The sequence below is a fragment of the Nicotiana tabacum genome, chromosome 22 (genome assembly GCF_000715075.1).
Source record: "Nicotiana tabacum cultivar K326 chromosome 22, ASM71507v2, whole genome shotgun sequence".
NCBI classification, from domain to species: domain Eukaryota; kingdom Viridiplantae; phylum Streptophyta; class Magnoliopsida; order Solanales; family Solanaceae; genus Nicotiana; species Nicotiana tabacum.
The window spans coordinates 205,001,595-205,015,344 of NC_134101.1; the positions used below are offsets into that span (position 1 = coordinate 205,001,595).

Here is a 13,750-nt window from a genome sequence, read left to right on the forward strand (position 1 = left end):
TATGAGATATACCGAGCTCTCACAGCTTGTAAAGTTGTGGCAGATTTCTTCGAGGATGCAATTTGCTATTACAGATGTGGATGATCGAGCACCTGTGTCATCGCCCTCAGTATATGAGTTACGGATCCACAGAGAAAAGTTGCATTGAAGAGTTTGACACAAGGATTTCAGAGTCCATATTTTCTTTCTGCTGGAGTCTGTCAATTGTTTTCGAGTCTGTATTTTCTTTTGTAGGAGTATGATAGTTTATTTTTGGAGTCTGTACTTCGTCTTTTCATCAGCGTCTATTAGTTTCTCTTGGAATCTTTTAGTTTTGAGTCTTTGTAATCAAAGCATTTGCTTTTATGAAAAATTGAAAATCCCAAAAATGTTTTATTATTTACACTCACACTTATCCCCCAGACCTACATTAAGTCTGATTCATGCGGGGTGATGATACGTAGGCAATCTCCATAGGATTCAACCATAACCAAAAGAAAAAGAGAGGAAAACAAGAGAGAAAAATAAAAGAAATGAGAGAAAATAAGAGAAAGAAACAATGGAAAAACAAGAGGTAAATGAGAGGATAAAAACAAAGAAAAGTAAAGGCCAGAATGAAAAGAGAAAAGGAAAAAGAAGGAAGGTGTAAATGGAAAAGCCGGGATAACGCAAGCAGCCGATCAAATGCATAATATAAACGGTTAACTGCTTAGGTGCATTCATTCCCCAAAATGGGCGGTTACCAATTTGTTAAAGCTCTAATCACAAACAAGGTTGTTGTTGATGTATTCAGTTCAAGCAGGTGGTTAGTTGATTGGAATTCTGGCAACTCACTCATACGACACCCGATCAAAAGACAAGCGAAATTAGAGGCAAGTATTGTCGACCCGTCAAATGAGATGGAATAATTGGATGTTAATGCGATGAAGGAAGAGATGTATAAGTTAAAGCAGCAAATGGCTGAAATGTACCAAGCATGGGCAAAGGGGCATCCACCACCGGTTTATCCCGCCAACCCTAGTTATATCCCACCATTGGCTCAACCTCAAGAACCTCCCACTGTGAACTCATCTCCGGCCTTTCCCTTGTACCAACAATGCCACGACACCACTTCCTATACATCACAAGCTCTTCCACCCAGACAAGTCCTGCACCCTCCTTCACTAATCACACCTGTTTTTGTGGTATCTCCACCTGCTGCATTACACCGATCTTCCAGTGAACCTCTGTTCCAGACTTACGACAACCAATATTATCCCCCTGAACCCACCTTCAAGGTTCCGAAACCATATTCTTACACCCCTCGTCTTGATCTCCCGATAGAGACCGAGAAGCCACCCAAAAATCCCGAACATGAGGAGATGATCAGAAAGGTCAAAAGCTTAGAACAATCATTCAGAGATATGAGGGGGTTGGGAGGTCAAGTAAGTGTGGCCTATAAGGATTTATGTCCGTTCCCAGATGTTTAGTTACCAGCAGGGTTCAAGATGCATAAGTTTGATCTGTATGGGCATGGTGACCCAGTAGCACACTTAAGAGGATTTTGTAGTAAGATGAGGGGAGCAGGCGGAAGAGATGAATTACTGATGGCATATTTTAGCCAAAGTCTGAGCGGATCGACATTGGAATAGTATACCAGACAAGATCACAACAGGTGGTACACATAGGACAACTTGGCCCAAGCCTTCACCTGCCATTTTCAGTACAATCTTGAAATTATCCCAGACCGTCTTTCATTAACAAAGATCGAGAAGAAGCCCGATGAGAGTTTCAGAGAGTATGGATTCTGTTGGAGGGAACAAGCCGTGAGGGTTGACCCCCCAATGAAAGAGAGTGAAATGGTTGATTTTCTTCATGGTAGCTTTGCAAGTATGCTAGTAGATCTCCTCACGAGACACCTATATGGTGCACCCTAAAATATTAAAGCTAGATATGAGCACTGGAAGCCTTAAAGGAATAAATATTTCTTTAGTGTGGCTCCCGCCCCAAGTAAAGAAGGAATGTTAGGCAATTAAAAGAGCCAGTGAATGGGGCAAAGGGGAGCTAAAAGCGAAAGAATGTCGTATTGAAGTTTTCACAAGAAAAGGGATATGCAGAAATATTAGCAGAGTAATGAGAAGAGCGAAATATGATGTATTATGAATAAGGTATGATACATGGATAAAAACAGTAGTGTTACAGAACCTATATTCAAATGAATGAAAAGATGAAAAGTGATGGGCCTCGTGACAACTAAAGAGTATATGCCATAAAGTTATATCCTCATTTCGAGAAATAAGTTCGTGACTCCAACGCAACTACCAGAGGGGAGAGTTAATCCCTGTCGCGCCCTCTTTTTCTTAGGCGAAATCGGGTTCATGACACTTGGGAGGACAACTCGTTCCCTCTTGGGAATTGGGTTTTTTGAGTTGAAGAGTCGCCACCTAATGATTAAAGTGTATTAGGACACTAAAGAAGAGTTCGAGTTGGAAAACTAGAGTTCGGATAAGGGCTAGAAATTATCTCGAGGTGAAGGTGTTAGGCACCCCCCAAGATCCACTAGTATTGTTCCCGGCAATGTTACAATTGTGACTTTGAATAACAAGTAAGCAAATAGAAGTCTCAAGTAGAGGGGGGTTTTCACATAATATTGCAAGCAAGTTGAGATTTTGATGAAAGTAAAAAAAGTAGAAATTTTAAAAAAATAGTTTGAGAATAAAATAAACAAATAAAGGAAAGCGGGTCCTAGGTTTACAAATAATATGGATCACATCAATGCAATACTTGGTAATCACTCCTCAAAAGATGGGCTACACGTGATATTAGCGCACCGGTCATTATATCTATATTTACCCTCCCCACCCCGTTAAGGTATTAAAGCACTGAATAGTATCGTTTCTTATTGCATGCTATTACCCGTCCCAATCCTATCAGTCCCGGAGGTATTTGAGACTACTAATCCTAAAGGGGAGGGAGTTGGGGCTTTTCAGAGTTTTAAAGGGATAAAAAGTCTAGGCGACAAACAAAACACATAAGCAATTAAGGGAAAATTAAATAGCAGTTAAGGCTCAAAAAGCCTCCTCACTCAGAGGAGCAAATATATAGCATGACTTCAAATACTGGTTATGGTCTAAATTAAAGCTTTAGGACAGGCTGATTTATCAAATATTTCTCAGATGAGGAGTCTGAATTAACCTTGTTTGGTTGAAGTTTATCAGAACTGACACAGTTAATTAATCACCTAATGGTTTGCCTAGGTGAGACCTATAGGCATGACATCTAACTATACTGACTTTAAAGAAAGGATTACTGGTTTTAAAAACAAGAGTTCTATAGATTGTAAACGATATTACTACTGATTTTAAACTCAAAGATGGAATAGCGAAACTGATTCAATTGATTACTCCTATAGGCATGATTTCTAAGCGTTATTGGTTTTTAAACGATTGCAAAATGCAAGAGTCCTATAGGCATGATATCTAGAATGAAATTGATTATTATAAAACCTATAATTGTTTTTCTAATGACATGTATATGCAGCAGTGCAGAAAAACCTATGATCATGATTTCTATATGCAAGAATACAAAAACTTAGAGATAGGATCTATATGCAGAAATGCAGAAACCTAGATACAGGATTTCTATATGCAGAAATGCAGAAACCTAGATACATGATTTCTATATGCAGAAATGCAGAACTTATAGGCATAATTTCTATGATGCAGAAATTTATGAGTAACCTATAGGGATGATGTTTATGTGAATGCAGGAATCACAAAATCCTATAGGCAAGTTATCTACCCCTTTGCACACATTCATCCCATCCCTTTCCACTAGCCATCCCCAATAGTTATTGCAAATTATTACAGACCCAAATGACTCAGAGAAAAAAAAGGTAAAAAATTACATCAGATGTCCAGCAACAACCAAACAGCCTAGTTGAGTCTCAAAGTCCAACAATATGAGATAAACCAACTTCTAGGATCGGATTTCCAAAAGCCTTTCTCATACTTGGGATGTGTCAAAGTTCCTAAGAGTCTCAAAAAGTCTCCGGGCAGTGCTTACTTGGGATGTGTCATACTTGACTCTTTTGTTGAAGGCTTTGGATATTCTGTTCTGATAAAGTTGACCATGGCAAACTGTATTCATTCTTTTCCCATCTATAAGAGCTAACTGCTCGTAGCGACTCTTTACCCATTCTGCATCGTCAAGTTCTGCTTCCTGTATGATTCGCAAGGAGGGAATTTCTACCTCGGCGGGAATGACTGCTTTTGTACCATAAACCAACATATAGGGAGTTGCCCATTCTTCTCGGACCTGATATATAAGCAGGTCTGAATCTCCGATCACTAGAAATTCCTGAATGTTTATGTCAGTGGCTAGCTTGAGCCCTAAGATGTAGGCTTCGTACTCAGCCATGTTGTTGGTGCACGGGAACATGAGCTTGGCAGACACCGGATAATGCTGGCCGGTTTTTGATACTAGGACTGCTCCTATGCCAACTCCTTTGAAGTTTGTTGCTCCGTCGAAAAACATTCTCCAATCATCATAGGATTCTGCAATATCTTCCCCTATGAAAGATACCTCTTCATCAGGAAAATACGTCTTTAGAGGCTAGTATTCTCCATCCACGAAATTTTCAGCAACATGATCTTCCAGTTCTTGTCCTTTAATTGCCTTCTAAGTCACGTAAACAATGTCGAACTCACTCAGCAGGATTTTCCACTTGGCTAGCTTGCCAGTGGCCATGGGCTTCTGAAAGATGTACTTCAAAGGATCCATTGTTGATATGAGATAAGTAGTATAGGCACAGAAATAGTGCCTCAACTTCTGAGCTACCCAAGTTAGAGCACAACAGATGCGTTCCAATATAGAATACCGGGCCTCGTACGGGGTGAACTTCTTGCTGAGATAATAGATGGCCTGCTCTTTTCTTCCCGTTTCATCATGCTACCCCAGAACACAACCGAAAGTTCCATCCAATACTGCAAGGTAGAGTAATAGAGGTCTACCCGGCTCAGGCGGGACCAAAAGTGGTGGCGTTAACAGGTATTCCTTGATTCTGTAAAAGGCTTTCTCACAATCATCTGTCCATTTGGTTACGGCATCCTTCTTCAACATCTTAAAGATTGGCTCACAAATGATAGTGGATTGACCTATGAACTGGCTGATGTAGTTAAGTCTTCCCAAGAAACTCATAACCTCTTTCTTGTTCTATGGTGGTGGAAATTCTTAGACGGCTTTGACCTTTGACGGATCCAGTTCTATTCCTCAGCGACTCACAATGAACCCAAGTAGTTTTCCGGCAGGAACCCCGAATGCACACTTGGAGGGATCCAGCTTCAAGTTGTACCTTCTTAGTATGTTGAAAAACTTCCTCAAATCTTCCATGGGGTCAGTGGCTCTCTTTGATTTGATGATGACGTCGTCTACATACACCTTGATCTCTTTGTGTATCATGTCATGGAAAATAGTAGTCATGGCCCTCATGTAGGTGGCCCTAACATTCTTTGAACCAAAAGACATCATCGTGTAACAATACATCCCTCACGGCGTAATGATAGCCATTTTCTCCGCGTCTTACTCATCCATCAATATCTAATGATAATTAGCAAAACAATCAACGAACGACTACAGTTCATGCTTGGCACAATTGTCAATTAGAATGTGTATGTTTGGCAAGGGGAAGTGATGTGCCGGAGCATTTCGGCACATTTCACTACTAATTGCTTAGATTTTAGCTTGTTTTAATGCAATTATCTCTGTTACTTATGTAGTTTTGTTGTTTCTAAACTATATAAGGACTGAGAACCCAAGAACATGGAAATGGAAGCAAAAATACAAGAAAAGAGCAAAATGTATCAAAAATGTTGGCATGCGATACACTATGCGATCGTAGATCAGACATGCGAGCCGCAGAATGCACGTCAAATCGCAGACAAAAGTAGAGATCTGGGTTAAATCTCAAGTCAAGAATGCGGTCCATAATGAGACCGGTGAACCAACATGCGATCCGCAGGATGAACCTCAAACAAACCATGAAGGTCACTGAAGGACGAAGATGCGATGCAAAATGCGATCGCATTTCTGCAATGCGATCCGCATAATTGGAATGCAAAGAAGACCTGTAAACTAGGGTTCCAGTCTGCGATGAGGATGTTCAAGATGCGGACCGCATACGTGCTTTGCGACAAGAATGCGATCGCATATCAGACCTAAAAGGGCATTTTTGTCCGTTTGCTGTCCCGATTTTGGGTCCACTATAAATAGTTTTATGATGCCTTTGTGGGCTCATCTTGTCTAGACTTTGAACCACATTCCAAGACATTAATATTCCTCACTTTTGGAAGCTTTTGGGTGAAGATTCTCTACTTTGTAAGCTTTTATGACATTAAATACTCTTTGGTTTTTGTATTGTAGTATGGGTAGCTAACTTTAAATACTAAGGTTGTGGACCCTAAATGGGTGTTATGCTAATGGGTGTTTAACATAAATATATATATATATATATATATATATATATATATATATATATATATATATATATATATATATATATAATGGTTGGTTGATATTTATTTACTTCTCATTCTTCATTTATTGTTGGTGGTTGCAAACATTAACAAGTGCAAATAAATTCTTGCTTTTATTGGGAAAGTGGGTTAGAATTTGGTAGAAGTAAATATCAATGACTCAAGGCTTTAAACATTGTTTAATAGAATCGCTTAGGAATAAGAGGGTTTTACTTGGTATATATTGATGGTTCTAAATTGCAACTCTTTTATATTTGAGAAAATTATAAAGAGGAAATACTACTCAACTATTGGGAAATATTGGGTAGTCACTTAGACATCATTTTCATATCAAAAGAACCTTCCATTAGAAATATATCATATTAACACCGATAAGCATTACACTCCATTAAAGGGGACACAACCTTGGTTTCTTTAATCCAATTAATTACTCTATAAATATTCCAATTAGTTGATACTTTCAAACAAAATCAATTCATACTCTTGTTACTATAAAACCATTCTCTTGTTACTGTTAACCGAATAGAGATACGACTTTAGTCGAACAACACACTATAAGAGTAACCTTTTCACACCTATTCCCTATGGGATTCGACCCCAACCTTGTTGGGTTATTATATTTGACACTGATCACCTTACACTATTTATTAAAGTTTAATTTGAGTGTATAAAATTTTGGCGCCGTTGCCGGGGAATACTATTTTGAAATTACTATTTAGTGTGTACTTTACTTAACGTTTATTTCTATTCCATCACACTTTTCTTGCTTTGCTTGGTGTTTATAGGAAAACATTTCTGAATATGGTGATGATGCGGAGACAGAAATGGGAGAGAATCCTTTCGCAGACATTGAGGAGTACATTGAGGATACTAACACCATTGTACCACCAACTGTTGGAGCTGCAACATTTAAAGTGGAACACAATCTAATTCTGATGCTCAAGGCAGAAGGATTTTTCAGAAACTCCACATATGATGATCCAACACAACACCTTAGGAATTTCTTGGGTGTGTGTGTAATGCACAAACAAAACAATGTCTCTGACGATTCCCTGAGGTTGAGATTTTTCAAGTATTCTCTAGCTGGGGATGCGAGGAAATGGCTCCAGAATCTGCCACCCAACTCTATCCATTCTTGGCCTGAACTTGTCCGGGCGTTTTTGTCCAAGTGGTTCCCGTAGAGCAAAAAGTCTGAGTTGCGGGATAATATTTTCTTTTTCAAGCAGATACAGGGAGATCAATTGCATGAGGCATGGGATCACTTCAAATTATACTTTGTGAGGTCTCCAAACCATGGTTTTCCGGATTCCATGTTGTTGGAAAAATTTTATATGGGTTTGGATCCCATGAACCAAGCCATCGCCAAGAATGCAGCTGACGGATCCTTCATGGACAAATCATTTGCAAGAGTGACACAAATCCTAGACAAAATGGCAAAGCACAACCAAGCATGGAATTCAGAGGATACTACCAGAGGAATCTCATATGGCTCTCCTTCCTTGAGCAACTTAATCAAGGAAAATCAAGAGAGGGATCAAGTGATTGTCGGGCTTGCAACAAATGTAAATGTGCTGACAAAGGTGTTTACCGAGAATCAGATAAAGAAAGTGAATGCAGTGGAAGATGTCCAACCCATCTTAGATGAAAATTTTTAGGAAGCAAATTATATCAACAACCCTCAAGCAAGCTATCAAAGGCAACCCTACCATGGTCAAGGGCAACAAAGCCAGTGGAGGCCAAACCCGCAAGGGCAAGGCAACCAACAATGGAGAAATGATCAAGGTAACTCGCATCAAGGAAATTGGAACAACAACAACAACTTTGCAAACCGGAGCTCCGACCCATATGTTCCCCCAAAAGGTCATTATGCAAATCAAGGGTCGTCAAGTGAGTCAAAGTTAGAAAGCATACTTGAAAGAGTATTGCAAAACCAAGAAAAGTCTGACACGTCCATGAGAAACATGACCGAAGTTGGCTCTCACACCGCATTTATCCAAAAGTTAGAGATGCAAATGAAAGACCTTTCAAGAGAGCAAAACCCAAAGCAAAAAGGGTAACTTCCTAGTGATGTCATTGCGAACCCGAAGAGTGATGGAAGTGGCTCAACTTCTCACGTCATGGGAATAACTACTAGAAGTCGGAAGGTTTTACAATGTGACATTGAGCGAGAGGTTGTTGGGGAAGAAGCCGAACAAGAAGTTGAAGCAGAAGAGCAAGGGGTTGTTGAAGTTAAAAGGGTTCCGGAAAAAGAGAAGGTGCAAGAAGTGAACCAAGAAGGGGTGAAGGAAAAGGAGAAGGAGACATCAAAAGCTCCACCTCCTATTCCTAGACCTCCTCTGCCTTTTCCTCAAAGACTTATTACAAGGGTTGATGATAGCAAGCTTGCGAAATTCTATGATACTGTAAAGCAATTGTCGGTGAACATTCCATTCTTGGAGGCTTTTCAAGAAATGCCGGGATTTGCCAAATATTTGAAGGATTTGATCACCAAAAAGAGGACCACAAAGAATGAGGTGGTAAACATGACTCACCGGGTTAGCTCTATTATTGCCACAAGCCCTGTCCAAAAGAAAGAGGACCCGGGAGCATTTACTATTCCATACACTATCGGGGAGCGTGACTTTGCAAAAACCCTTTGTGACAATAGGGCTAGCATCAACTCGATGCCACTTGCCATCTACAAGCAAGCGGGATTACGGATGCCGAGGCCAACAAGCATGAGATTACAAATGGTCGATCGATCTATTAAGCGACTCGTAGGAATTGTTGATGATGTGATTGCCCGCCAACTTTGTAATTCTTGACTGTGCTGTTGATAAAGAGATCCCTATCATCTTGGGGAGACCATTCCTAGACACGGGAAGAGCACTCATGGATTCGGAGCAAAATGAAATTAAGTTCCGGGTGAATGATGAAGAAGTCACATTTCAAGCGAGCAAGGGTATGAAATTACCCCATGAGTATGAGAGCATTTCAGTGATAGATGTGGTTGATGAGGTTGAAGATGTCGTCGAATTGAAAATGGAAGAACAATGCCTTGGTGAGGCATTGGCGGCTATCTTGGTAAACTTTGATGGTGAGGACATGGATGGGTACATGGAGTCGGTAAATGCATTGGAGGGTCTTGGATCCTATACTTACACTCCGGCAAAGCTTTCTCTTGACTTGGAGAATAGGGCCACACCTCCCGCCAAACCATCAATCATTGAGCCACCACAACTAGAGCTCAAGCCTCTCCCGCCGCAATTAAGGTATAAATTTCTTGGCTCTAATGATACTTTACCCGTAATCGTTTCGTCTTTCCTGAATTATGTGTAGGTAAACCAATTGTTGGAAGTCTTGAAAGAACATAGGCAAGCCATTGGATGGACCATTGCGGACATTCGTGGAATACCCGCAGGAATTTGTGAACATAAAATCCAACTGGAGAGCGAAACAAAGCCAAGTGTGGAACATCAAATGCGGTTGAACCCGTCAATGCAAGAGGTAGTAAAAAAGGAGATTATCAAGTGGTTGGATGCCGGGGTAGTTTACCCCATTGCCGACAGTTCGTGGGTGAGCCCAGTACAATGTGTGCCAAAAAAGGGCGGCATAACCGTGATAGAAAATGAGAAGAATGAGCTCATTCCAACACGAATTGTGACCGGATGGCGAGTTTGTATGGACTATCGAAAACTTAACAGTGCTACTTGCAAGGACCACTTCCCTATGCCTTTTATTGATCAAATGCTTGATCGGCTAGTGGGGAGGTCATTTTATTGTTTCCTTGATGGTTACTCTGGCTACAATCAAATCAACATCGCTTTAGAAAATCAAGAGAAAACTACATTCACTTGCCCGTATGGCACTTTTGCTTTTAGCTGGATGCCATTTTGCTTGTGCAATGCTCCGGCCACTTTCCAAAGGTGTATGATGTCCATCTTCTCCGACATGGTTGAGGACTTTCTTGAAGTCTTCATGGATGATTTCTCGGTGGTTGCTGATTCGTTTGAGCACTGTCTTGATAATCTTAGACAAGTGCTTAAGTGATGCGAAGAGACCAACCTTGTGCTAAATTGGGAGAAGTGTCACTTCATGGTTGACGAAGGCATTGTGCTTGGGCACAAAATTATTGAAGTCGACCGGGCAAAGATTGAGATTATTTCTAAGCTTCCTCCACCGACCTCCATGAAAGGTATTAGAAGTTTTCTAGGGCATGCTGGGTTTTACAGGCATTTCATCAAGGAATTCTCCAAGATTGCTAACCCCATGTGCAAACTCCTCGAAAAGGATGCCAAGTTTGTGTTTGATGAGAACTGTCTTAAAGCTTTTGAGGAGTTAAAGTAAAGGCTCACCACGGCACCCATTATTGCCATGCCCGATTGGTCACTTCCTTTCGAGCTCATGTGTGACTCCAGTGGTATAGCCATTGGAGCAATGCTTGGCCAACATCATAACAAAGTTCTCCACCCGGTGTACTATGCAAGTAAAACTCTCATTGGGGCACAAATGAACTACACGGTAACTGAGCAAGAGCTTCATGCTATTGTGTATGCTTTTGAAAAATTCTGGGCTTATTTGTTGGGGTCCAAGGTGGTGGTATACACTGATCATGCGGCTCTTCAATATCTCATGGCAAAGAAGGATGCAAAGCCTCGTTTAATTCGATAGGTCTTTTTGTTGCAAGAATTTGACTTCGAAGTCAAAGATCGCAAGGGAACTCAAAATCAAGTTGCGGATCATTTGTCAAGGCTTGAGAAAGCAGGGAGACCACAGGGAGATCTTGAAATCAATGATGCATTCACTAATGAGCACATATTGGCATTATCTAGCACTTTTTCTCCTTGGTATGCCGATATTGCTAACTACTTGGTTAGTGAACTTATCCCGGATGGATTGGAATCTTATCAAAGAAAGAAGTTTTCGAGAGACTGTCGGCAATACTATTGGGAGGAACCATACTTGTTCCGTTTTTGTGCTGACAATATTACCAGAAGGTGTGTTCCCGAAGAAGAGGTTATGCCAATTCTCAAGGCATGCCATGACTCACCGGTTGGGGGTCATCATGGAGGATATCGAACGGCGGCTAAAGTTCTTGAATATGGGTATTATTGGCCTTCCATCTACCATGATGCCAATCAAATAGTCAAGGCTTGCGACCAATGTCAATGACAATTTTCAATCTCCAAGAGGCATGAAATGCCAATGTACTTTGTGATGGATATAGAGATCTTTGACATGTGGGGAATCGACTTCACGGGATGAAATACATCTTGGTAGATGTGGACAACGTGTCCAAATGGGTTGAAGCAGTTGCCTTACCAAACAATGAGGCAATGAGTGTGACCGCCTTCTTGAAGAAAAACATATTCACTTAGGTTGGCACTCCTAGAGCCATCCTTAGTGACAGTGGATCTCATTTTTGTAACAAGGCATTCTCGGGGATGCTTGAGAAGTATAGCGTAAAGCACAAGGTGGCCACACCTTATCATCCGCAGTCAAGTGGTCAAGTTGCGGTTTCCAACCGGGAGATCAAGAGCATTCTAGCAAAAACTGTGAATGCAAATAGGACCGACTGGTCAAGGAAGCTAGATGATGCATTGTGGGCACACCGCACGGCCTACAAAACCCTTATTGGTACTTCTCCTTATCGGCTAGTCTTTGGTAAAACATGTCATCTATCCGTATAATTAGAACATAAAGCTATGTGGGCGTTGAAAAGGCTAAACTTAGATTGGGCGGAAGCTGCAAATTTGAGGTTAACACAACTCAATGAAATGGAGGAATTCCGGTTCCATGCTTATGAAAGTGCAGTTGTGTACAAAGAACGGATGAAGTTTGTCCATGACAAGAAGATCTTGAAAAAAGAGTTTAAGACGGGTGATTTGGTCTTGCTCTTTAACTCAAGGCTCAAATTGTTTCCGGGCAAGCTTAAATCAAAATGGTCCGGTCCATTCAAAGTGGTCAATGCCTCTCCTTATGGAGCGGTGGAATTAGAATCAACAGATGGGTCCCGGACATTCAAGGTAAATGGCCAACGCATCAAGCACTACTTGGGCATTGATGGAGAAAAATATTTCGTGGAGCAGCTGGCTCTCAAAAATGGCCCATGCCCGACCATTGAGTGAAACCAAAGGAACATCAACTTCGTCGTGCTGCGACGTAAAATCAAGCGCTTCATGGGAGGCAACCCATGTGTGGTAACACTCTTTTGTTCTATGAATTTTTAGTTTTTGATAGATAGATTTATTTGAGCTATTTAAAGTGTGTGTCAGAGTGCAGGGGGTTCAAAAGATCACAACAATTGGTACGAATGCATAAAAAGTGGAAGATAAACCACTAGATGAATTTTGTTGCACAAATACGGTCGCATTTTAGCTATGCGGACCGCACTCTAACCGCAAACCTAAGCAGAGATTTGGGTTAAAATTGTGGTTGAAAATGCGGTGAGGTGGTGCATTATGCGGTCAGCATTTAATTAATGCGACCGCGTTTTGCACCGCATTTTCCTCCCTTCGGCTTGGTCCTTAACCTCATCGCATAACACACATGTGGTCGCACTGTGTGTTATGCGGTGTCCTATCCATCACAGAATCAACAAGCTAAGTTCGCATAACCCTCTCGTCTCTCACTTACTTAAAACAAAACAAACAAAAAGGGGGAAGAACACGAACAGACTTCGAACCAAATCAAGCTCAAATTGTGTGCAACCAAAGGACTCCATTTGTCACACTCATTATCCCAATCATCAAACTCTGCTGGTATGTACCCATTTCTCCCTCATTTTATCTTTGATTTCCACTGTAGGTTCAGAGATTTTTCGTTTAAATCCTGTGCAAAGATGTGTTTAGATGCTTGTGTATTTGCTTCTCTGTAGTGTAAATGCTTTTGGGATGAAAATAATTTGGGGTACGGGGTAGAATGAAATAGGACCGCCATTGTTGAAAGCTTGGGTGACCTGTGTAGAAGAAGGTATCTACCGCCCGCATTGTGAAAATGCAATCTGCATTTTGGCCTCACAACTAAACCCTAAATCTTCTGAAGATGATGATGAAATGTGGTGTCTTTGCGATCGCATATTTGACATGCGTATCGCAAATTCACGGCAGAGTGATATAGAGATTTCAGTTTTGAACCATATAGCCATGTCAATTCTGCGATGGATATGCGGTCCGCATAGTGGTTATGCGACCGCATAACTCACCACCGAATGAGACCACCAGTTGAGACTATAAGATCTACGACAAGTCTGCGGTCCGCATTATGGTTTTGTGATCGCA

General features: G+C 41.0%; 2 protein-coding genes across 2 annotated transcripts; both read left to right on the forward strand.

Moving 5' to 3' along the window:
• Window positions 1-10,844: 10,844 nt before the first annotated feature.
• On the forward strand, window positions 10,845-11,642 carry LOC142176234 (uncharacterized). Its single transcript, XM_075243356.1, has 2 exons — window positions 10,845-10,991; window positions 11,142-11,642. The coding sequence occupies exons 1-2, from the start codon at window positions 10,845-10,847 to the stop codon at window positions 11,640-11,642; spliced, it is 648 nt and encodes a 215-aa protein (XP_075099457.1).
• A 533-nt stretch (window positions 11,643-12,175) lies between these two features.
• Window positions 12,176-12,598, forward strand: LOC107801595 (uncharacterized). Its single transcript, XM_016624941.2, has one exon. It carries the CDS (start codon window positions 12,176-12,178, stop codon window positions 12,596-12,598), a length of 423 nt encoding a protein of 140 aa, XP_016480427.2.
• Window positions 12,599-13,750: the final 1,152 nt, after the last annotated feature.